General features: G+C 40.4%; 1 protein-coding gene across 4 annotated transcripts in view; it reads right to left on the reverse strand.

Moving 5' to 3' along the window:
• LOC108430117 (cAMP-specific 3',5'-cyclic phosphodiesterase 4C) overlaps positions 1-20717 on the reverse strand; it is a 95700-nt gene extending 74983 nt beyond the window's left edge. For 2 of the 4 annotated variants that reach the window (XM_017702333.2, XM_017702329.2), the window contains exons 1-3: positions 20558-20717; positions 16904-16984; positions 5975-6201 (exon numbers count right to left, since the gene is read on the reverse strand). In XM_017702333.2, coding sequence (XP_017557822.1) covers positions 5975-6201; positions 16904-16924 — 248 coding nt within the window. In that variant the 5' untranslated portion in view covers positions 16925-16984; positions 20558-20717. Of the gene's footprint in view, positions 1-418; positions 1012-5974; positions 6202-16903; positions 16985-20557 lie in introns of those variants that run through there. The other 2 variants (XM_017702334.2, XM_017702332.2) reach the window with 1 other exon arrangement.
• Between the last annotated feature and the right edge of the window lie 6465 nt (positions 20718-27182).

Consider the following 27182-nt stretch of genomic DNA (forward strand, 5'->3'; position numbering starts at 1 on the left):
CGTAAAGGAGCGAGAACGTCTGTTTATTTGGAACTAAATCTTCAGATCCAGTACTGTCCGTTTGAGAGAGGTGACACAAACACAAGCTGCCCAAAAGGGATTCTTTGGGAAAACACTTTTGGCTGCCTGAAGAACCTCGGAGTGGAGTGGCTTCAACTGAGAAGACTCAGAATGGCTGAGAATGGTTCTTCTATGAAGAACCCTCTTTGGTGTCTTTATTTTTTTATTGTATATCTACAAGCTCTGTCTGCTATTTGACTGATGGTGTGATGGTGTCACTGTTCAACAATCAATAGATATTATGGCATTAATGTAATAACAATGTAACAAAGTCTTAAAGTGTATGATGTTGCAAATCTCAAGCAAATCTATTTTTCGAGGGTGTGTGATTTCCTAGCCTAGCCTGAATAAACGTTACCGTTTGTGGAATGACGATGGCCAGGACATGCGTGGCTTCTTGAGCCCGGGCCGGTGGTTCTCCACAGTCCGGTTGCAGCACAGGTAGCGCTCCGTGTCTGAGTGGTAGCGCTGCTTGATGCGGATGTGGGTCCGCGGTTGCCTCCATAAATGTTTGGGCGGCTTGGCGAAGCCGGCGCCCTCTCGACTCAGAGCCGCGCACTCCATCCCTCAAACAGCGTCTTCTGCTTTCCGCACCGGAGACCTGGGGGGTTTCTGAAGCTCGGCGGGACTCGGGCTGCTTTCTTTCAGCGCAACTTTCAGATCATTGCTTCGTCACCGGGCGCGGAGGGAGCTGTCCACGGCCGCGTGGTGCTGAAACCAGGAAACGGCTCAGTCGAGGAAAAGTTGCCAAAACAAACGCGGAGTGGCTCCTTCAGCTGCAGTCGGGTTTAATAGTCACTTAACAGAAAAACAAACACAGCGACACAAGCCGTCTTCATTTCCTTTCGCTTGTTTCTCACAACGAACGTGTGCAGCACTAACATCGTCCTTAAACAGGAGCCGTGAGCACGATCCGTCCGCGCCAGGCTGAGTGAGAGAGTGAGGGACAGCAGCAGACTGGCGAGCAGTAGCGGGTTACAAGCACCGAGACAAGTGACGCCCAGCTCGAGTTACATCACCACACGCATGAGCCCCCAACTCCTCCTCAGCTTACTAGTTTAAACCCCACAATCTTCATCTCAAGCCCACTGAAGCACAGTGGCAGAAAGCACATCGGACTGAAGCCCAAAGGAAGCATATTCAGCTGCAGTCAAACCATTAAATGTCAAGTATTGTATAAAGTGCATCCACTCCTGTTGCATCATTTTGGCCCAGCTCTCTGACTGCTCTAATGCTGATGGACATTGCTTAGCTGCAGAGTGGAACCTGCTGTATATTACAGTACCAACATACAGTGTTTATATCTCTTGCATGTATTGTTAACTCAGTGTTCTGCTCCACATTCATCTGTTATTATGATGCCCTGGTGGGAGAGCACAGACTTAATTCGGACATCCGTCAGAAGTCACACTACAAACAAATCACTTTGGAGTAAAGCAGAAAAAACAGCCACGCTCAGCCGCAGTCAAATCATAAGGTCAATCAATCATTCAATCAATCAATCAATCAATCAATCAACCTTTATTTTGACTCGGAAATACATTGAGGGCATTTCTCATTTTCAATGTAGCTGAGCGTTTACAAAAACAGGGATTGACATGACAAAGAAAACAATGTCTATATTTAATCATTTTAAGTGAAAAGAAAATTTAAAAATAACAATTAAAAAAGATAAAATAGCAATAATAATAAAACTTGAGGTTTCATTGATGAGATTAAGATCAAAAGAAAAGATTAATAAAATAATAAAATATAATAATAATAATAATAATAATAATAATAATAATAATAAAAACTAATTAAAATAAGTTAAAAAGTAATAAACAACTAAGAGAAGAACTAAAACAAGAAATAAAAGTTAAGAATAAATAAGATTAAATAAACCAGAAGATTAAATAAACCGAAGACTGCTGGGATAGGCTCCAGCACCCCCCGCGACCCTGAGGGAGAAGCGGCTTAGAAAATGGATGGATGGATGGAAACCAGGTAGAGGCTGTCTGAAGGTGGTTTGATATTAAAAGGTATCTGTACCAATAAGCTGTTTATTATTTTAGCCAAAATAGAATGACTGTGCTTGGTCTAATTCAGGGGTGTGAAACTCAACCAGTAAAAGGGCCATATTAAAAAAAAAAAATCGAATAAAATTCGTGGGCCAGAGAAATAAATGTTTTTCATTTATTTTTGATTAATGCTGTGCTAGAACCTGAACTGGCCACTGCTTATTTAAGATATGTAAAAACTTTAACAGTAAAATACAGACACTTGCAGTTGACCTTGAAACATTACATGGACACTTGAAATATCCTAAATTTAAATGCCCCAAGGAGCTCAGTCTTCATTCCTGTCTATACGCTTGAACTAGGCACCTGGCATCCTTTCTTTGCTGCAAGTTCATTTAGACTTGGGCTCTGAGCTGCTGAGCTGACGTTAAGTGTTTATGCTGGTATGAACTCCAGCTGAAATACATTTTGATGATATGACTGGTGTAGAACTGTGTAGAATTGTTTAGAATTGAGGTGTAACCAATGTCCCATAGATTGTTGTTGGTATAGGAGAATCAGAGCACATTATGTTGCAGTGCATGCTGGGGAATCAGTGATGGTTTGGGGAGCCATGTCATCTGCTAGTGTTGGTCCATTGTGTTATATCAAGTCCAAAGTCAGCACAGCCGTCTACCAGGACATTTTACAGCACTTCATGCTTCCCTCTGCTGACAAGCTTTATGGAGATATGGATTTCATTTTCCAGCAGGACTTGGCACAGCCCACACTGCCAAACGTACCAAAACCTGGTTTAATAACCACAGCATCACTTGTGCTTGATTGGCCAGCAAACTCATCTGACCTAAACCCCATACAGAATCTATGGGGTACTGTCAAGAGGAAGACGAGAGCCACCAGACCCAACAATGCAGACAAGCTGAAGGCTGCTATCAAAGTAACCTGGTCTTCCATAACACCTCAGGCTGATCGCCTCCATGCCACGCTGCATTGATGCTTCTTCATTTTCTTTAGTAAAGAAAATGGTTCTATACAGAACAATGAACACTCAAAGAACCCTTTAAAGCTTCATGAATGTGCTCTTCAGATGGAAAATGTGCTATAAAATCTTTTTGAAAATGGTTCGATATAGCACCCAAAAGGGTTCTTCAATTGTTATCAGTGTCAAGCTTGTAACAATATAAGAAACCTTTAGGGTGTTATAGAGATCTTTTCAAACTATTTTTTATATAGAAATAATGTGCATAGTCATGCACATTATTTATCTATCTAAAGAACCCTTTCAAGATGCAAAGAACCCTTTAACCATGCAAAGGGTTCCTTGAGTGTTCATGTTTCTATGTAGAGCCAATTTACTTACTAAAAAGTCATAGAAAAACACCTAATTTTATAAAAGTGTAAGTTGAGATGAGGTGGAGGTCCTAAAAGTCAAACAGCAGGGTTTTAGCTGGTGCAGCTGCAATGTACTGTTCCAATGAAAGTGCAAACAGACGTCCCCAATCATTTCTGACTGTATTCATGCTCATGTCACACTGCCCTTTTAGAGCTATAGTAAACATGACGGGCTAAATCATGCAGAGCCCAGTGAAAGGAAACCACCTGAGAGAGAAACCACCGCCCTGCCTTCCCTCTTGCTGACCTTTCTCCCACTTAATCTCCCTGCCATTTGATCTGACAAGCAATTAACATTCATTTGAGAGCTGAGAGGAAAGATATGAACACAGCTGCAAAACAACTGATTCACTCGGGCTTTCTGTCGCGTCTCCTGATCTGGCATCTGTATCTGATGAGTCGCTGACTAGCCTTTGACTTCGCCATAACTGCCCTGCGTCAGCTGAGCCCAGCCGCACCACGTAATGAAATACGTGGATACACACACAAAAGCGCAATAAAGGAGCTGAGCTCTTGTGACCTCCGGCAGTGGGAGAGGCGGACGCTAACCCAGCCTCTAGTTGGCTAAACCTACAAACTCTGCTCTCTGAAGATGAGCTCTGCACATATAGTAACGGCAGCCACACAGGCACCAAGATTCTTTTGTCTCTTTGCAAAATACAGTTTTTCACAAGATTGCTTCTAGGAAGATAAGTTCAAGCTTTCAAAACATCCTTCTTCTATAAGGTAGGAATGTCCAGAACTATCTCTGAAAAGCTGGTGTGGTTGCATATTTTCATTTCAACAAAGCAGCAAAAGAGCATGAAACCTATGCAACTGTTCTAAAGACTAATATAATAGCCTAATTGATCTACACAAGCCCTGCCAACAAATGCACTATTTCTGTTTTGAGGCTAGTAAAGATTTACAGAATGTTGATGAAAATATTATTCAACCTAATACATAATATACACACACCGGCCACTTTATTAGGTACAATGTTCAATTGCTTGTTAACACAAATAGCTAATCAGCCAATCAAAGGGCTGCAACTCAATGTATTTAGGCATGTAGAGGTGGTCAAGACAACTTGCTGAAGTGCAGACTGAGCATCAGAACGGGGAAGAAAGGTGATTTAAGTGACTTTGAACGTGGCGTGGTCTGAGTATTTTAGAAACTGCTGATCTACTGGGATTTTTTTTCATGCACAACCATCTCTAGGGTTTACAGAGAATGGGCCGAAAAAGAGAACATATCCAGTGAGCGGCAGTTGTGTGGCTGAAAATGCCATGTTGATGTGAGAGGTCAGAGGAGAATGGGCAGACCGGTTCGAGATGATAGAAAGGCAACAGTAACTCAAATAACCACTTGTTACAACCAAGGAATGCAGAATACCATCTCTGAACGCACAACACGTCGAACCTTGAAGAAGATAGGCTACAGCAGTAGAAGACCACACTGGGTGCCACTCCTGTCAGCTAAGAACAGGAAACTGAGACTGCAATCCAATCCATCCTGCGTTGTATCAACGGTTCAGGCTGGTGGTGGTGGTGTAATGGTTGTGGGGGATATTTTCTTGGCACACTTTGGGCCCCTTAGTACCAACTGAGCATTGTTTAAATGCCACAGCCTACCTGAGTGTTGTTGCTGACCATGTCCATCCCTTTATGACCACAGTGTAGCCATCTTCTGATGGCGACTTCCAGCAGGATAATGCACCCTGCCACAAAGCTCACATCATCTCAAACTGATTTCTTGAACATGACAATGAGTTGCCTGAACTCCAGTGGCCTCCACAGTCACCAGATCTCAATCCAATAGAGCACCTTTGGGATGTGGTGGAACGGGAGATTCGCGTCATAGAAGTGCAGCCAACAAATCTGCAGCAACTGCCTGATGCTATCATATCAACATGGACCAAAATCTCTGAGGAATGTTTCCAACACCTTGTTGAAAGTATACCATAAAGAATTAAGGCAGCTCTGAAGGCAAAAGGGGGTCCAACCTTTTACTAGCAAGGTGTACCCTAATAAAGTGGCCGGTGAGTGTATATACACATAAATTATTAAATAACCTACATAAAAGTCATAACATAAAAGACACTAAGCATGTTGGAAAAAAATCAAAACAAAACAAAACAAACTTCATCTTCTAACAGCTAGCCATTTCAGGCTGAAACACAATAAATGTTATTTTAAAATAAGCCCCACTACAAATGTAGATAATTTGGACTGTGTGCAACAATTTCTCATTTGCCTAAATGTGATTTATTCTAGCAATCTGTAAAGCCTGTCCAACCAACCAAGAGTTGCTAGACATGAACACAGTTGTGGGCAGATCAACTGATCAAACAAGCCAAGTCAGATGTGCTACTGCTTGGCTGCACTGAAAATCAGCAGCCACACTGGCACTTTGTGAAAAAGACTAGACACCATAGTAATTAGTCAATATACACTCATGTAAATATGCCCATTTTACATGAGGGAGTCTTGTGTTTGTGTTAGCACAGACATTATGCTTAGAAAAAGAGGCTGATCACTGACCTGTGCTCAGACTGGGCATCGCTTATTGTGTCCAGGTTGTGGGCCTCGATGTTGGCTATGGCTGTTTTGTAGAGGGCCTCCAGGTCTAGCAGTTTCTTGGTGTCCAGAGTGGAGTGGCGGCGGGCGAGAGGAGGCAAGAGGAGAGGCCCCGAGAACCTTCGACGGACAGCATAGCTGGGCTTAGGCATTGACTCTGGCATACAGAGGCCATGAGAGTCACGCCGCCTCTGTGGGATGCAAACAACAAAGACAGGTCAATAAAGTGTCATGAGGAAGATGCCACAAAACAGATATGCTGACCGTGTGTCTTGCTAAACTGAATAAGTACTTATGGACATAAAACTGTGTCAGGACTTGGTACCCATGTATAGAGTGTCATTTACAAGTTTGGAACCACTGGTCATATTAATTGATTGTTGTTTTTATTCAATAGTAATGAGCCCAGCATAGAAGAACTTTGAACCTATACATGATGGGGCATTTTTAGATGATTTATTAAATATTTCAAGAGTTTTTGGGAAAAAGAAGTTATTAAAATGATCGGTTTACAGCAATACCATGTCAACTTATCTGCCTCAATACCACTTTTCAAATACGAGGCACTTCAGCCGTATTAAATGTATAACTTTAACTCATAATGTATAAGACGTCAGTTAAACGTGTAGTAATATCCATTTTTGTCATTTTTCAGTTTTTGATATAAATTGAAAATGCCTGTTACTCTTTACTTTGTGTGTACATTTCATGATGAATTGGCCAAAAGAAACATCCTGACCTGGAAAAACATCTAGTTCCATTGACTTACATTAAAAGGTAGAGTATGTTTTCCCTTCTCCTGTAAAGTAATCATTTTGGAGATACAAGGTTTTCTCCTGACAACAGTGATATGGACTAATTAAAGCAGAACAAACCAGAACAGTAAGCCATCAATATATTTTTTCCATTTTCATCACTGTAGGAGCTCTATAAATTCTTTCAAAAACCACTATGACAGCCTTGATTTGAAAAAAATCCTGCCTTTAAGGGCAAAAGCTGCTGGGACTAAGGCAGCATGTCATCTAGTTCCAGCAGGCTGGAACACTGCAGAGGAATTAAAGCAATTTGATTACATGAAAGAAATCAAATCTGCACATGCAGAACAGATTTAGCACAGGCCTAACTGCTGAAACATGAAACGAAAGAACTCTTCAACAGAAGCCAATGTAAGTCACATCACAGGGTGGGGTTTTACTCCCAGGCAAGACCAAAATATCGCTGGCATGAGTGATCGTGTCACTTTTCACGTTCGCACAATACGTCTGGAGATAAATAAAGTGATATGCTTGGTGAAATAGCTCTTGGATGAATGCAGAGTCCATGAACTTTTCACGAACTCTTAAGTCATGTCTCCAGATTGCTCAAACCTTAAAATAAACAATGAACTCAACATGCAGTTAAATCGAGGCCCACGCTAGCCTTTAATCCAGCCACTCAGACCGTGACCACTGCTAGCAGAGCACAGAAGGACTGCTTCACAGTCAGTGGTCTTAAATGTAATTTAAACATATAAAGACAAAATTCACAAATAATAAAAATTCACACGTTTTGTCTGGAAGTTGCTGTAAGTAAACCGGTTCCGACTGACACGCACAGTACAAGTGTTCGCACTCTTGCTTTGTTACAATCCACATATCTGTTCTGTAGTTTCAGTGGGGCTGAGAGGTGTTAAACCATTAGAAAAGTGTGAAAGTCACTAGATCATACACACATGCTTCTCGCTCCCTCGTACAGCATCCTGGAGCTCCTTTTTCAGAAGTGACAGGAGGATCCTTCATACTGCCTTTTCCTATTAGCGACAGGCTTAGGCGATCGATCCGCTGTCTCTTCGCCAGAGAATGGAAGTCCCACACCACTGGACCTTTTGCTTCTCTCCATTTTATCTATTAGCCCGGTTTCTCAAAGGCTCCTTTGGGAGCCTGTCTGTTAGAACTACATGCATAATTCTGAGTCCAGCATTCACTAACCTTGTCTGACTGTTCACTACACCATATTACCCATATCAGTGTGTGCCACAACTTTCCATATATTATATATAAATATATTTTATAAAGCTCAAGGACTCATAAATTTGTGTTTTATTTCTAAGTTGTTTAATCTACATATACAATATACATATAAAAAGTATATCCCGTGAATAACTTTCCAGTGTTCAATAAATGGCCAATGTATTTCACCCAAGTTCTCATCTTTCTATATAAACTGGAGTCTTAATCCAGGCAAAACTGATTTGTTTTTTCCCCATCCAGACAACTTTAACACAACTGTGTTCCCCTACAGTCTCTCTGTTACAGAGTGAAGCTAACAACCAAGCAGAAGCTTCACTTTTCTGCCTGCATCCAACTACATATGGCAGCTAATAAATGCTTTCACCATATGAAAGCTGTATTATATTTTACACAGCAGTGTGTAAACACCACCTGTATATGTAAAGCCTGTTCCACTCAATTCTTTCCCACAATCACTATTGTGTTTGGTTCTGTTTCAGTGGTGCAGCAGGAAATATTGGATTACTGGAAATGTTGGACTAGGGGCTGTCTATCAATCAGATTCATTAGAATATTAGGGCCATGCACAGAAAAGCTCTCTGATAGATCTGATCAGCATTTTAGGCAGTGTTTTATCATATTTCTATCCGTTTTTTCATTTAAACTTTGTCGGATATGTAATATAGCACACAACTAAAGCAATAAGCCAGGAGGGGCAATGATTTACAGTGATTTTATCATGGATAACTGGAACTGGTGGTGGACCTGAGGAGGGACAAGGCACTGGTGACCCCTGTGTCCATCAGGGGGGGAAGTGTGGACACGGTGGATGATTACAAATATCTGGGTGTATATAATGACAATAAACTGGACTGGGCTAAGAACACTGACGCCCTCTACAGGAAGAGCCAAAGTCGTCTCTATTTTCTGAGGCGCCTGAGGTCCTTCAACATCTGCCGGACTATGCTCAGGATCTTCTATGAGTCTGTGGTGGCGAGTGCTATCCTCTATGCTGTTGCATGCTGGGGAAGCAGGCTGAGGGTGGCAGACGCCAACAGACTCAACAAACTGATCCACAAGGCCGGTGATGTTGTGGGTGAAGAGCTGGACTCGCTGACGGCCGTGTCGGAGAGGAGGACGCTGTCTAAGCTGCAGGCCATTATGGACAATGGCTGCCACCCACTCTACGACACGGTGATGAGACACAGGAGCTCATTCAGTGCAAGACTCGTTCTGCCGAAATGACCACAGAGCGCCACCGGAAGTCATTCTTACCTGTGGCCATCAAACTCTATAACTCCTCCCTCAGTGTGTGATTCACAAAACTCAATACCAAACTGTTCATATGTGCAATAACAACAATTGTGTGTGCAATAACTCAGAGGGACACTCAATTTAAATAATTTAAATAGTTGAACAGCTTTATACCAGATGTTTCATATTTATTATCACAATCACCGCCACTTTACTGTATTCAGAAGTACTTAAATCTCGTGTGCATACTGCAAATTTCTCTATATTGTTTTAAATGTTTATTCTTTTATATAAATGGCTGCAACTGTAACAACTGCAATTTCCCCCTGGGATCAATAAAGGAATCTGAATCTGAATCTGAATAAGGGATGTTGGTAGGCATGATGTGAAGCACAGGTTTATTGTTTTTATAAAACGCTGACAAAATATAATGTGATACAGTATCAAAAAATAATTACTTTTACTATAATATGAACTGCATTAAACATTTGTTATTTTTACTGCAGCATAGTAAGAGCAGTTATGGTTGCAAAAAAAAACTTTCAAACAGAATTCAATTCAACTACACAATTGACAGTAAGTGTATTTCAAACATTTTATAATAGCTGTGAACATGGATCAGAATTACCAGACTTATCAATTAATATAGCTGTCCACAGTGTTGTAGTAGTACTGTTATAGTACTGCACTATGTGTAATGTGTTACACTATCCATTACTGCTCTCTTTGTATTAACTTACATTATGTTGCACTACGGTATTTCTTTTTTGATTAGCAGTTTTGTAGTATGAACCATGCATGTTTCACTAGTGAAAACAGTGAAAATGCTTATTAATGAATATATTATATGGTATAATGGCAGTGTAGATAATAAACTGAGCAACAGGTGCTTTGGAACTTATATCCATGCTAGCAAGCCGGTTATATGTCAGTAATAAGCATGCAGACTTTGCAGTTAAAATGCAGGAAAGATTTAGACTTTGACAACATTCAATGAGCAGACAATGTGCAATACATGCTATACAGAGCGCAATAAATCTAATAAATTATTATCATGAAGGCAGTGCTACAAATATATCCAATAAGTAGCATAAGAAGGTGTGCAAAATAGCCAGTGACTGTAAACCGTATGTTAGCAGAAGGTACACATACCAGCTTTATTAGATGGTACTGTGCAAATGAAGCTTGTGGCAAAAACAATGTTTTCAGATGGTGCAAGTATTCATGGAACTCTGCTCTATTCACGACTATAAAGCTGGCCTGAGTTAAGTGCTGACTTTTTAAGTATTTGCTAGCTGCGTGGAAACATCTTGGGCACAGATGTTGTGTTGACATGTAAGCTTTGCGGGGAGGGATTACACAACTTCGCTGTAGGGGAGAATTTGAACAGGTTGTGGCTGTTCTATGTAAACCACAAGTAAGGCTAGCTTCAGCTACAAGGAACTGTTCAAACCTGTTTAAGAGGTTCGTCACTACATATTGCCTAACTCTTTGCTTACTGAGAAAAAAAAAGGTCCACTGCAAATGAAAACAGCTTTCTTTTAACAGTTTGGAGTAAAATCAGTTGCAACTAAAATGTAATGCAAATTGTGGGCCATTTGGTCAGAGCTACTGTCTTGGGTGATGTAGTGTTAATGATCTTAAAGGCCACATTTTTATCTGTATACCTCATGGTAGATTTGAACAGACTTTTCTTTTTTAGACCTTCCTTTTAAGACTTTGTTCATATCACCAAAGACTTCGACAGGGAAGCGAGACAGAATCTGAAAGTAAAGAGTTTTATAACAAGGCCACTTTTATTAGTATTGCTCTGTTTAGATACAATTTGTAGAGATGTCAGGATTAAAAATCAAGAAGTTGTGAGAAAAGACACACTCAAAGTCTAGGCTAAGAGAAAAATGAGTGCAAAGAACATAAATCAGCACATAAAGAAGAAAATTCCTACATGACACGGAAAGCCACCCAATATTACTGACGCTGGCTGGCTCAGTGTTGAAAACCCTCTTTAGTTCAGCTACACATTTAGAAACCAGTCCTGACAAGTCTCAGCCGTCTTGGGTTTTGCAAGGATGTCTGGATTCCCCACACTTTCAACACAGAATTGAAGACACCCAGCTTGACTGCTCACTCACACCAGGAGGCACAGAAATCCTGCCTCTTCACATTTCCGTGGTTATTTTATTGGCCAGAATGACTGGCCTGTATTTGGAACATGCCATTCTCCAAATGGAGGGGCAGACTCCACTGCTGTGGCTCTACTTGCCCAGTAAACAGTTCGCTTCTCAAACACTTGCTTGGTTCAAGGCTGATATGTGCCTCCTGGTACCATCCACTTAGGGCCCTGCGGTGGCTGAAACACAAGGTAATTGGACGGCTTCTGTCTAGCATTTAAAGTCAAAAGCTAAAGACTAAATTACAGCCAGCATAATAAGAAAATAATTTCACCAAAATGAACGTTTCCCTTTCAGTCTGTATATGACCCCAGCACAAGGCTAAAATCTTTATTTCAGTGGATTGCATATTAAAAAGTGAATGTCTGTGCGAGGCCCAGTTATCATGCTGACCTCAACAGCACTAAGAATCTGTCGCACAGCTTGAAAATTACAGTCTGTAAGCAATGCACGAGTAAGGTCAGCACGCTTATACAAACTGCTTATGCAGAATGGCCCACGGCACATTCATCCACTCCTTAAAACTGATAGACATTGGCTGAAAATTATTCACAGCAGCTATTGTGGCAAAAATACCCTTCACATACAATAGTGTGCAGAGTGGGTCCAAGAACTGATTTGAATAATATTTGCTCAAGCTTGCTTTTGTTCAGCCAGACATTTATGTATGGATGTATAGTATGGGACAAAAGTCAGAGACCACCCTTCATTTCTTTCATTTTCAGTCAAAACGTGAATTATTTCGTACCGAATGTGTCCACTCTTTGCCTTTATTACAGCTTCTGTTCTTTTCAGGAGAGATTTGCAGAGGTATTTTTCTACACTTCTAGTTGGGTGCATTTTCTGCTTCTTACAATCCAAGCAATGCTAAACATATTTAATGAGGTTTCCTTTCTTCATTAACAGCTTATTGACAAGTACACATCCTTTCAGACCTTTAGCTGTGGGTTGTTGTCTCACAGTGGAAGAATGGATAGCAGCAACTGTGGTTTTCAGATCTATCTCTATCTGGTTTGGTGATCTACCAGGCCTTGGATAGTTGATAGGAGCATTATTTTCTCTTTATCTCTAAAACTACAGTTTTGGAAACATATTTTCCTGTGACTTTCCCATTTGTTATGCAAGTAAGCTACATTATATCTAATCTCAGAAATATCTTTCAAAAAATGAGTAACTTTGTACATAATGGCCATTTAGACTTGCATAAATTAAATTAAGATAAATGAAAGTCTCTGACTTTTGCATGGAACTATAAAAACAACATATTAGTGGTTTCTGATAATATTTCTTTCACATTAGTGTACCTTTATTTACTCTTTATCTAAAAAAAGAGCTTGACATTATTTAGTGTAGATTCAACTAAGTGCTACACAAATGTGCTAACTGTATAATAAATATACAGCCATGAATGTGCTTGAGGAAAATGCTAATTATATTTTTAAATGAAAGCTCTGTACTTGTGCTGAGCATGGGGTTTTGACCCATTTTAATGCCCAACTCCTGGCCTTAAAACAACACAAGTGCATCAAACAAGCCTGCTGTGTAAGAGTCACCACCAGAAAGTGACTATGGTCTGACTGTGCCTCCATCTGCTCAACAATAAGGCACAAGCAAATGTCATACATGCATAATGGTACCCTTGGCCAATCCTTTTGAAGTGGTGGGTGAGGGGGAAATTACACCTGGGGCCAGCGTCACTGATGTAAGAAATTACAAACCTTTTCGGGGCACTAACCGTTAAGAACATCTATCAAACCAATCTGGGCTGTTTCGGGAGAGGCGTTATCCAATAATGGAAAGCTTATTTGCATAATCTGAAAATGACAGAGAGGGCTGAGGTGGGCAGAGCTGGAGCATATTGTCAGTTACTTGCACCCAGGCTCATGAATAAAGAATGCTGGCATTGGCCGGGCAGGCACATGTTGGATATGCTGGATATGACAAAAACAATCACTGTTGATTTGTAAAGCATTTTGAGTACAGATAGGACCACTCCAATCTCACGCCAATCCAACCCATTTTGATTTTAAACTGCATGTAAAGGTCCCGTATCATTGACTCATTTTCTTTGAGTTATATATGTATATATCAGCCTTAAAGGCCAAAATCCCAGAAATATCACTTACAGCACAAATGTATGACAAATTACTATTTAAATAAAGTAACTGTAATATTAGTATCAAACCTAGCCACACTCTTAAAATTATGGCTCTTCAAGGGTTCTTGAGTAATGAAAATGGTTCTATATAGAGCCATGAACACTCAAAGAACCATTTGCGTGATCAAAGGTCTTTCTGTAAGGCAAAACGTTTTTTCAGATTGACAGAGAATGTGCTGCAGATGGTTCTATGTAGAACTTTTTAAAAGGGTTGCTGTATTGTTACGATGTCAAGCCTGTAACAATAGAACACTTTTTTTTTCTCAAAAATACTATATAGAAGTATATAAAACACTCCCCGTCAGTCTGAAGGAACCCTTCGTGCAAAGAAGTGTTCATGGTTCTATATTGAACCATTCTCCTTAGGAAAGAACCCTTAAAAAACCATCTTTTTATGACTTGTCAAAGTCAGAGACTGCTCTCTTCATTGAATTCATTTCCAGTGAAAACAGTAACTAACTACATTTTCTCAGCACCAGAAACACAAAACATATACGTATGAAAAGCATCAAAGAAGCCTCAAGAACTCAATAACTCAATAAAGTATTTAGTGTGTCACTATTCGCCTTTATCACAGCTTCCACTCTTTTCAGGAGACCTGCTTTCAGCTTTTCAAAGAAAAGGGATCATGGTCCACCCCTCCAGAGATAAAATCTGAGTGAAGAGTGAAGATTGATTTTCTCCTCTCTCGCAAATATGAAAGCTTTAAGTGCTGTTTATCTCATGGTGACCGTGTTGGTGGTCTACCAGGTCTTGCACGGTTGTGAAGAGTCCTACTTTCTCTCAAACTTTCGATAACTTTTTGAACTTCAGTTTTGGAACTTCCTGTTTTTTCGCTGACCTTCCTCTTTCTTTATGAAAGTGGATTAGCTTATATATAATCTCCTCAAATGTAATTTGTATTCAATGGGCAATTTGATTTGAAATGAAATAAAAACAGTCAGGTCTCTGACCTCGGCATGGCACTGTACAGAGTACTGGAGCTACAAGGAACACTGTGATATTTCAGGTTAGATTCATAATAGAATCAGAAGGGATGAGCTGTTCTTTCCGCTGATAACTGATATATCAGATATATACATATTTTCTGCTGAAGTCGGTCTGACGCAGACACTGACTACTGGACTGCTGCCAGCTCTGATTCTGAGCTGTGGTATTACCCCATGTCGATTAGACTGGGTAAGAGTTATTTCTTCCCCGTCACATCAGTAATTTACCACCACAATAACAAAACTATAGGCAAGATACAGGTCTCTCTCTCTCTCTCTCTCTCTCTCCCTCTCCCTCTCCCTCTCTCTCATGTTCACATCCTGACGTTCAGCTGCAGGGAGCATCAGCAGGGAATCGCTTCATTAAATGTCAAATTCAAAACAGATTCAATCACGATCCACATGAAGAACATCACAAAGGAAATTGGCATGCACCAAGAGTCAGGTTCATCAATGTTCAATGAGGGATAATGGTTATTAACAAAAATATTCAAGGATACAAATACAACACTTAATTAAGCAACATTAATCTGGCTGTTTTGTTTGTTCCTCTGCTGTTCAAGTACAACCCAGTGTGTGAAATTATGCTCATCATCATCAAAGCTGTTGTTCTTATGCACTTGATTACTGACACTCTTGATGTTTTCAAGCTGTCCATCACTGACTTCATTCCACTCAACTTTATTAAAGGTTATTACATTATGTAACATTATTATAAACTTTGAGTTTTTCAAAAAATTGTCACTCTAGAAGCGAATGTGCTAGACTCTTAAAAATAAATGGTCGTGGATGACATCTCAGTTCAGTAAATAAAATGAACTTATTTTTTTTATAGTCAACTTCCCACTAGGCAGGACTCTTTTCATCACAATCCTGCTAGACCTTTTCCCTCTTGCATATGCACTTATGGATGGCTATGGTATCGCTGGGGCTCAAACTCACAACTTCCTGCTGGGGTGACAGCCTAGTCTACTGCACCACTCAGGAACACATGAAGCACCTCAGATTTTGTGTCTACAAATGTTTAAAAACACTGGAGTAACCATTTGTTGTTTTAACTTTAATGCAAGGCGTTGTCTCATGTGGTGCAACTGTCTAATAATTCATCCCAACATCAGGAGGTTGTGAGTTTGAATCCCAGCAATACCACAGCTGCTGTCTATATCTGGAAGCCCAAGAGAGAAATATACCAGATGGCACTGTGTGATAGAAGCTACTGGGGAAACTGAGTTTTTTTTTTTTTTAATTTAAAAAAAAAAAAAAAGTTAGACCTAGAACAGTAGCTGAGAAAGTTTTGACTCAATTAAGAAGTTTCAGCTGTGTGAACTCTGGCATCCTCAAGCTGAGTCAACTCAAGTAAAGCCATATAATCAGCTACTATATCATTTCAAGTTGAGCAGACTTCTTATTTTTCACAGTGAAAGTGTAGCATATGCCCCCAGTTACATAGTCACTATGGAAAATGTAGGTGTAGGCTAAAACGCTGTAATGCAACCTCTGACAAATAACAGCAGTCAAAGTGTTGTGTCTGTACATTCATACCGGTTACATATGTCACATATCCACTCAACAGGGCTGATGATTCAAAATTCTTTGCAAACAGCTACAGACCGACTTGCCAAGCGATGCAGTACTAATATGACACATTCACAGAATGTTCCTAAACCATAAAACAAAGTTGTGAGGCGGACCTCATCATCTGTTCAAGAAATCGCACTGTATAACGATGTGTGATTTAGCACCTGCCACTACTCACAATCCTAATTATTCCGTTTTGACTTTCATGACACTTCAACATATGCTGAGACTTCCTAGAGGTGTTAATTGCAGGTCAAATTAATCCTGTGAGTTTGGTAGATATGTGTGTGTGTACTTTGTACTGGGCTTGGGTGGGCAGTGTCCTTGCATGCAAGTACTTATGCACGCTAGATAAGCTTTTATAACGGCATAACTCCCTAATCCACCCACAATTAAGAGTGAACATATACATGTCTAAGGAGACAGTGGTACTTTGCACACACTGAAACACTCTTCACTAACGTAAACTCAGAAGGCAATCACTTTATTGTGGGGTTTTCAGGGTCATTCACATCATCGCTTTCAAATCAAAACCCAGTATCTCAAAAACGGCCACGCCCCCTTACGTCATGCGATTTTATAATGAAGAAAATAACTTGGAATACAATCTAGATACATTAAGTTACAGTAAGGTTGAAAGATTAAGAATGTGCTCCTTCTCATTGTAAGAGATCCAGGGTTTTCTTACAACAGCAACGATGTGATTCAGAATGATTCACATAGCGGTGGAAACAGTACATGAGTCAGTGCATTACCTCTGTTGATAGACGGGACATTGACACAGAATTCCCCCTTTATGTTGTCTTGTATTAGACAAGAAGCAGCAGCATATACGTCTGAAATGAAAAAAAAAAAGAACATGAGTTACAGTAACAGCTGGAAACTGTCACTTGACAGAGGGCAAATTTCAACCTCATAAACATTTCACCCTACCCTACTGGATGGAGACATAAAATAAGCACACTCAGCCCGGGTTAATCATGAGATTACCTTAGGTAAGTCATCACTGTCAAGACAAAACTGCATATCTCTGAAATGGTAACTTTAAAGGAGACAGAAAAAAAATATTACATATGCTTATATAATTATATGATTACATATTGCCGTTGTGGGAACAAAACCTCATATCTCCAAAATTGTAACTTTACAGGAGAAGGAAAAAACATACTTGACTTTTAATGCAAGTCAATGGAACCAGACATTTTCCCAAGTCATTTTGGGCCATTTATTTTAGTCCATTCATCATGAAACCTACAGGAAATGTAAAGGCAAACAGCCTCTTTCAAATTCTATCATAAATTTTAAAAAAATGACAAAAATGGAGATACAAGGTTTTGTCCCAAAAGCAGCAATAAAGACAGGAGGCTGAGCTGGAGGTGGCGGAGATGAAGATGCTGAGATTTTCGTTGGGAGTGACAAGGCTGGACAAGATTAGAAATGAGCAGATCAGAGGGACAGTGAAGGTGGAGCAGGTTGGAGATAAAGCCAGAGAGGTCAGGTTGAGATGGTTTGGACATGTGTTGAGGAGGAATAGTGGATATACTGGGCAAAGAATGTTGGAGATGGAGCTGCTGGGCAGAAGGAGAAGAGGTAGACCTCAGAGAAGGTTTATGGATGTAGTGAAGGTGGACATGGAGATGGTTGGTGTGAAAGTAGAGGAGGCAGTGGATAGGGCAAGATGGAGGCAGATGATCCGCTGTGGCGACCCCTAAAGGGAGCAGCCGAAAGAAGAAGAAGAAGCAGCAATATGCTAACATAAGAGGCTTTTATTCCATGCATGCTATAAAAGTTCATATGTTTGGAATGAACTATTATTTATTTATAGTAATTTATTGAAAGGTTATAGATACTGTGGATTTATCTGTACATAAAGAACACTGACTGTAAAATAAGAGCATATTTAGTCCTACTCAACTGGATTTAGTGAAGCAGATTGTGTGAAACGTAAACATCTAAAATAAAAATCAATAGTAGTTTTTAAATGGGGCATTAGCAGTGCATTGTCTCTGTGTATTGTTCATTGTGAAAATGTCTAAGTATTGTGATATGATGTTATTTTTGCTATACGGCCCACCCCTGCTGTGATCCCAAACTTTTGAACTGTGTAACTGTTGACAATTTCTATTCCCATTCACTATTTTTAAAGTGAAAGGGCACTAAAGGGCATCTGGCCTTTTCAAATAGGGTGAAAAAATAAACTAAAAACTAAAAATGGGCTCACGGGGCTTTGATACAACAGTGATGATATGCATTATCTTTTTGTGCCCTCTTAAGACTTTATCCCTTCAAATATTAGCTATTTGGAAGCTACAGTCAATTAAACTGTGCTCGCTGAGTTCGCACTTATCATGAGATCATAAAATACAGACGTGATCTCCTTTGAAGTGTCCTCCGCTCTGACGCAGACTCCTAGTATCGTCTGGGGTAATAAAGCGGGGTTGAATCATAACAGCGCTGATCCTTCACTTCAATTTCTTTGGAGGCTGACAGGCAAAGTCAAATGGGGTGTCAGCCCGTGATGAAATCAAACTGAACCTCCACACCTCCTCAAAAGCTCAAGTGCAATGTAGGAAGTCTTAAATCAATATGTCATCTAAAATGAATGAGGAGAACTCTACAAGGAGACTGCTGTTTCCCTCAGCTGGGGAATTCTGACGCCAACAGCGAGGCACAGACAGAGACAACAGGGAGAGTGCTCCAGTAAGATCGACAATAAAATATGAAAGATAATAAATCCCCAAAGCTGCGCTCATCAAGGCTCATTTAAGGCCTGGTTCTAGCGCCAAACTCACAGCCTCTTCTTAATTAAGTGCACTGATTTGGAACTATTGTTATTGCGTCTTTGACTGAGCAGTTTAACGTTCGTCCATTAAAGAGACACTTTCATTATGCCATTGCTTTTCCATTACAGCAAGGTGCTGATATTTGAGGGAGAGAATAGAGTATTCATTCAGCAACATTCAGCTTTTTCTGGAACTTAATCTTGTTGCGCCCAAACAAGCAAACCAAAGCCTTCGCTTGGGCGACGATGCCACAAACGTTTGCAAAATCTTTTATTAAATAAAAAGATGAAGTGTGGGACCGAGACACCACCCGGAGGTCAGCGTGGTGAATTTCTGGACACGGCTCAAGATGCGAGGTGGGTAAACCGGCCTAAAAGCGAGAAACACGGTGGTTTCTTCAGTAAAATACTGACTCAAACAGCCATGCATCAACTAGAAACAACCGAAAGAGGACTGACAAACATAAATACCAGGTAAAGAAACTACTGGCCATGGAGTTCCCTGTAGAACCATAGTGGAACTTCTTAGTGCAGGCAGCATCTATCAGCATAGGAGAAGCAGCCCGGGAGCTGAACCAACTGAACTGAACGAAGTTAAACCCAAGAAAGGAATAAAGAACTAAAGGTAAACTTGCAGGGCAATGAAGGGCTGAAATAGAAATGAGCAGAAAAAAGTCATTTCTTTTCCTCACAAATGCACTTGAGTAAAAATAAAGACATTTGTATTTAAAAAAGGTCCAAATTTCCCTTAAAGGGGAATTCCACCAATTTTTCCAAATTTCTGAGTGAGTCTGATGTAAACAGAGTCATTCAAAGTGACTTAATGTGGAATGGTTTATATGCAGAGACCAGGGGTCACGGTGTTTACAACAGCCATTTTATTTACTATTTAAAACTACCTATACGTAATACTGATTGTAGTAAATTGTGATAAATCTGAAATATAAGATTTCTGCTTAGGACTGTAAGGACTGCTTTGCCTTACAACACCCTGCATGAACCTCTCTGCCCTACATGGATCAAAGCAAATGGATTCAAACACATTTCAAGCCAAAACTGTCATGGAAGACTTTCTCAGAGATGAGGCAGCATATATCTAACAACATCATGTAATTGCTGTCTGTGAGGAAGCTTTTAGAGATGGACGTCTGGTTCCATTCACCACCACAGTGAACAGTTCTGACTCTGCAAGTCACTCTAGAACGGAGCATTTCACACCAATACAAGTCTGAATGAGTTTACAACTCAACCATTTAAACATTTCTTTTAAAAGAGTAACTGTCACTAGTTATTAGCCACCTCTGCTGAGCGAAAACAAAGACAGGACTCCACACAACTTGAGTCACTGACACGGTTAAGCCGGCGAGTTATATGAATACGTGATTTCCTGCATCTCCGCTTACTTTGCTCTCATTTCTGCAATTGGCTGACCCAAAAATAACACCGCAGCCCTCAGAAGGTTGACGAAGAATAAATGAACAGACCCCACTGGTGTGTAACAGTTTACTGAGCCTTTTAAACAGACTGCAGGTCAATATGTTAGCTAACTCGGGCTGGTTAGGCTACTGAGACTATAGGCTGAGGTAAGTTGTGCTATTCGGAAGGGAAAAAAAAGGCTGGCACTTACTTGGAAGCTCACTCTCTCCTTTTTGGTATTAATACCGTCTTCTTAGTCTGGCTAAGAGACTGAAAGCCAGGAAAAGTAACTGTAAAGGATGGAGACACTCCGTTAAGTCGGACTGGCAGACTGAGGTAAAGTTAATCTACATGTTTTATTCGCCCGCTTTGGGTCTCACAGACTTCAAACTCTGAACCAGACTCGTCACAGATGACGCTTTATGTGGTCACGTGACACGAAGCGAGTAACTCCAGATGTAAACAAATGAGCGTGTAGCGCAGATGCGCTGTTAAAGTTCTCGTGGTCTCATTTGAAAGATTTTTAGTATAAGCTCAAGTGTTTCCTCGCAGTAACTTATAATAATGTTAAAGGGGGAGTCCACCAGTTTGGCCACATTTTCTGAACAGTGGTTTGATGTGAAATGGTTATTGTAGCCACACTTACAGGCTGAGTTCTTTACAGTGGGAGTGATAGGAACCAGGGGTTAGAATGTCTACAACACACATGTAATCTTTTATAATCTAAGATAATCTAGTAAAATAAAAATTATCTGAAAAAACAAGTTTCTTTGTGGACCGTTTTGCCTTATGATGCCCTGTTGTGTATCCTCTGTTATGATTGGATTAATATGAATTTTTTAAAATTAATTCCATCTTTAAGATGTAGAGTCATTTAGAGCGGTTTGATGTGAAGTTGTTCACTCTAGAGAAACTGACTGATTTTTTTACAGTGGGGGTGATAGGAATCAGGGATCAATATCTACAACATATAGCCATTTTATGCAAAACTGTCAGGGAACCTACACGTCTTCTGAGTTTTTTAACCTATGTAATGTTGATTATGCTGAAATAATGGGCAGTCTGAAAAAATGTGTTTTCTCTGGGGATTATTTTGTCTTACAGCCCCTGCATGTATCCCTCTGTCATTAATGGATTAAAATACATAGATTAACATGGCATTATAGGCCAAAACTTTATCACAAAACTACTGTAAAACAATGTCACATTTTGTTGCAATACGTTTCTGTGACGGAGCTTTTAGAGGCACTGAACTTGAGGTGTCTGGTTCCTATCACCAACCACTGTGCACATCTGAAGATCTAACATACCTCAACCTGGCTAGCTGGCTAATGTTGACTCATATATTTATTATCATTGACTGTTTCCTTGCCAAGAAAGTTGCAACCATCAGAAATCCACTGCTTCATAAACTGTAAATGATAAATTCTGGCATTGCCTAGAGGGAACACCAAACACTACACGCATTAAATAGTTCTTATCTTGCTAGGCTAAAACAAGTTGGCCTTCATTATTTAGATGATCAGGAATGTCAGTCCTGTCAACCCACATAAGGGAGGAGCGTCCATTTTGATTGTCCTGCATTCCTTTGCTGTTATCTAATTTTGTGTTTGCGTATATGCAAATTAGGTGATAAGATAAGATAAGACGATGTCTTTATTGTCATTGCACAGTGTACAATGAAATTGAGCAGCAATCCAACGGCACTTTCTACATACAAAAACAATGAAACATAAGGCTAAAATATATAAAGTGCAGATTTAAGGAAAAAAGTATTAAAAATCTTAAATATAAAGAAAAACGACTATCAAACTAGATATTCTAAACAGACAATAGACAACAGACAAGTGAGGTAGCAGTTGGTTATTGCACATTCCTTGGATAGCTTATAGAGTCATATGATATTGCACATGTTAAGAATTATTGCACAGAAAGAATATAGATTATAGACTGCACACTCGAGAACCCATGAATAATAAATAGAACAGAGGTGGAGTGGAACACTGGAACAGTGTAAAGTGTCCTATGAAGTCAGTGCCAGTAAAGAGTTGTAGTGGTGCTCAGTCACTTCTACTGAGCACAGTGTTCTATAATAAGTCCTTGTCAGTGTGTGTGTTTGGAAGTGTTCAGTTCCCGTACGGCTCTGGGGTAAAAACTGTTTTTAAGTCTGTTTGTCTGGGATAAGCCTAAAGCGTTTACCAGAGGGCAGCAGGTTGAACAGATGATATCCCAGGTGAAATGTGTACTTCAGGATGTTGGCTGCGGGAGCTGAACAGGTCCTCCATGCAGGGCAGTGGGCAGCTGATGATCTTCTGGGCCGTGTTTATGACTCCCTGCAGTGCTCTCCTCTCTGCCACTGAGCAGCTGCTGTACCACGTTGAGATGCAGTATGTCAGCACACTCTCAATGGTGGAGCGGTAGTAGGAAACCAGCAGCTTCTCCTGAAGGTTGTTTTTCCTGAGAATTGTCATCCACAAACCTTACTATGGTGTTGGAGGAGTGGGTAGGGACACAGTCATAGGTGTACAGAGCAACGAGAAGCGGGCTAAGCACGCACCCCTGTGGTGCTCCGGTGCTGAGTTTGAGGGTGGAGGAATGATGGAGACCCAATCATACAGACTGGGTGCGGTCGGTCAGAAAGTCTTTGATCCAAAGGCAGGTGGGTTGTGAAAGTCCCAAGTCTGTGAGTTTGGTCACCAGTCTGTGGGGGTTTACTGTGTTAAAAGCTGAGCTGAAGTCTACGAAGAGCATCCTCACATAGCTCCCCTGGTACTCCAGGTGTGTGAGTACTGTGTGGAGAGCAGTGGTGATGGCGTCTTCTGTGTGGATCAAAGGTGGGGAGGATGGCTCTGATGTGGTGCATAACCAGTCTCTCAAAACACTTCATTATGACTGCTGTGAGTGCGACCAGATGGTAGTCACTGAGGTCCTGATGGTAGTCTTTTTTGGCAGTGGAATGATGGTGGCAGACTTCAGACAAGGTGGGATGATGGATTTGGACAGGGACAGGTTGAAGATTTTTGTGAAGACCACAGAGAGCTGGTCTGCACATACTTTCAGCACCTTTCCTGTCACACCATTAGGACCAGCAGCTTTTCTGGGGTTCACTGCCCTGAGCACACATCTCACCTCATGCTTCTGCACAGTGAGGATGTGGTTGTGGGAGACTGGTGGAGGTCTTGTGTCTGTCTCCGCTGCTTTGACCTCATAGCGAGCAAAGAAACAGTTAAGTTCCTCTGCCAGTAAGGCGTCACCTTTAACTGTTGTGCTGCTTCTGGTCTTGTGTTTGGTGAGGTGCCGAATGCCCCTCCACACCTGCCGCGGGTCGTTGTTGTTGAAGTGATCCTCAATTTTCCTCTTGTAGGTGGTCTTAGCCTCCTTGATGCCTCTCTTTAGGTTGGTTCTAGCCGTAGTGTAGAGGGCTCTGTCACCAGACCTGAAGACAGCATTCCGCTCATAAGGGCCCATATTCAAATTAATTTTTTTTAAGACATTTGTATGTTTTTTTAATGTATCTCTGAATTCATTTTTACAATTTCCTTAGAATTTAACAGGTTGTTTCTGCTACTCTGCCTTTGTGTGCAGATGTAAACGACTTCTATTCTGACTTCTATCTGCTTTCCTGTATTGTGTAGTGTAGTGAAAAAAGCAACTAGTGGGTTCTTTATGTACTGATGGCACCTGTGATATGGTCAAAAAAGCATACCATGATGTAATATGCAGGATTGGGAGACTTACTTACTGATTACCTGATACAAAATGTAATTGCAACCTGGTTACTTTCCATTACTTTTGGATTACCTGTTGTCTCCTATAATCAAATAAAGACAAATCAACAAGACCTTTTCCATCAAGAAGAAGTCATTTGAGAAGTCGTTTTATAAAACAAATAATAGATCATAGTTGATTTAATGCTCATTCTTTATGAGTCTGTTGTACTTCCAGGTGAAAATCAGGTGGTCTTGAACTACAGAGAAGGTGGGGATATAAGAAGCTGATAAAAAGCTGAGGAAAATGGAAAGAATTGGTACACTGAGATTAAACGATCCAGTTCCTTGAGTTCAACCGTTATGCAAATGCAATTTAGTTACAGACTACACTGCTCTACTGGCATTTGTTTATAACAAATCTGTTGCTTACCAAGGACAGTCTGATTTGAGACCCCTCCTCATCAATATTTATTAAATAGAGACCTCTATTTCTAAAAACTTTTAAATGATCACAGTGGTCTATATTAGATCCTTATACTTCATATTAGTGAGTTGTGCTTGGAGTTTCTGTTTGTGATGTAATTTGTAGACGCTCCCTAAACTCTCAAGCACTTCCAGCATCCACAGAAATGAACGTGTCCTTCGTGTTTAAAAGGCACGGAGATTCTTACTAAGTCACAAATAACGATAATTTACACATATTGACATTATGCACCCAGCTATCGAAACGTACCGAAGAGATGTTTACATACAAGTTTGCCAATCCCATTGAATACATTCATAATACAGATTAAGCCTGACGTGTTACGCCTGCTATAGACGTTGCCATGACAACGACCATCACGTGAGTCCAGTCAGAGTAAGAGAGCAGTGTGTTTACGTGAGTTTTTTGTTTATAATTGCTTTAAAATGATGGCAGATTCAGTCTCAACGTACCTCACATGTACTTACTAAAGTAGGCCAAGAGGAAGGCGTCGTGTTCTGAGACACGTAAGCTGGACGCCCGTCCCGCCGACGTCTCCTCTGCAGACCAGTTTCTGCTCCGCTACGTCTGAACGTTATAAACTTTCGCTATGACGCGACGCGCATGCGCAGAACGTACTTAAACTTTCCGATTGGGAATGTAATCGGATTCAGGCGTTTACACGGCTATTATTCTTCTATCTAACTGATTATTTACAGGGTTTCCCACCTGGTTCAGTCGGGTAGAAATTCTATTCTGAATGGCCTCAATCGGACTAGTCCATTTTGATTGAGGCGTTTAGATGGACGTATTCTATGCTGATAGAATTTAGTTGGATTATTAAGGGATTATCAGGATGGATAGCAACGCACATATTTGTCATTCAAAATGGCAAATTTTCGCCAAACAGTGACAAGCATGTATGTGGTTTATTGTAATCCTGAAGGTAATCACCCGTTTTTATAATATACCTGTAATATGATTCCTCTTTTTTTGCGGTAACTGTAACGGATTACAGTCTCGTTTTTTATATCCTAATTACGTAACGCCATTATATGTAATATGTTGCTATTCAGCCCCGGTAACATGACGCAATTTATCATAATAACAGTAAATAGTCATATTTCCCAGCCGAACCTCAAAGCAGTTTACTGCTAGTAGTACTTTCAGTGAAGCTACAGTGCTGTGAAAAAGTATTTGCCCCCACCAGATTTCCTCTATTTTTGCTAATTTATCATCTTTAAAAGTTTCACATAATGCAACTAATTTTAATATAAGATAGACAACACAAGAAATTACAATCTGCAGTTTTTAAATTATTATTCCATTTATTAAAGATAAAGATTCACCCAAAACCTATATCATCCGGGTGAGAAAGTAATTGCCCCCAAACCCAGTTACTGGTTGTGCCACCCTTGGCAGTAACAACTGTAATCAAATATTTGCAATAACTTGTGATGGGTCTTCTGTATCACTGTGGAGGAACTCGTCTTGGCAGAATTGGTTTAATTTGGCTACAGTGGAAGGTTTTCTAGCATGAACTGCCTGTTTAAGGCAGGGGTGTCCAATCTTATACACAAAGTGCCATCAGTTGGTCAGTCTTTAAACAACTGATCCTGTGAACTCCTGCTTGTTTGGGTAAGATTGGACACCCCTAGTTTAAGGTTTAAGCCACAGCATCTCAATGGGATTGAAGTCAGGACTTTGACTTTGCAACTCTAAAACTTTCATTTTGTTTCTTTTGAGCAGCGTGTTTGGTTTCTTCAGATCATTGTCCTGCTGTATAACCCAACTGTGCTTGAGCTTTAGGTCATGAACCACCAGGTGGACATTCTCCTTCAGGAATTTCTGACAGAGAGCAGAATTCATGGTTCCATCAATAATGGCAGGTCATCCAGGTCCTGCAGTAAAAAGCACCCCCAGACCATCACACTACCACCACCATGTTTGACTGTATGATGTCTAGCTTTATGCCAGATCTAAAATCCATGTCTTCCAAAAAGTTACACATTTGACGCATCAGTCCAGGAAATATTATCGCAAACGTCTTGGGGGGTCATCTTGATGTTTTTTGGCAAATGCAGGAGTCTTTGTGTTCTTTTGCACCTTGCAATTCTCCTATGGATGCCATTTTGGCTAGTATCTTTCTTATTGTGGATTCATTTACTCTGATCTTAACTGAGGTAAATAAGGCCTGAAGTTTTTTCATCTGGTTCTTTTGTGACCTGGATGAGTCATCATCCAAACTTTGGTAGGTCAGCCACTCCTAGAACGGTTCACCAGTGTTCCAAGTTTTTTCTATTTGTGGGTAATGGCTTTCACTGTGGTTTACTGGAGTCCCAGAGCCGTAGCAAGGGCTTTGTAACCTTTCCCAGTCTGGTAGATTTCAATGACTTTGTTTTGTATCTGTATTTGAATTTCTTTACAACATGGCATCATTCACTGCTCTTTGAGCCCTTCAAGCCTGAGTCACATTGCCAGACAGGTTCTGTTCAATTTTTAGATCTGAAACATTCATGTGTGACAAATATGCAAAAATAGACGAAATTGGGAAAGGGGCAAATACTTTTTGACAGCACTCTACGTCTGAGACTATTAATACTAGTTAAGATGACTACGTCCACTGTAGAAGAGCTGTTAACAGGTAATTTTCGCAGTTTTCT

Source organism: Pygocentrus nattereri, chromosome 15 (genome assembly GCF_015220715.1).
Source record: "Pygocentrus nattereri isolate fPygNat1 chromosome 15, fPygNat1.pri, whole genome shotgun sequence".
Taxonomy (NCBI): domain Eukaryota; kingdom Metazoa; phylum Chordata; class Actinopteri; order Characiformes; family Serrasalmidae; genus Pygocentrus; species Pygocentrus nattereri.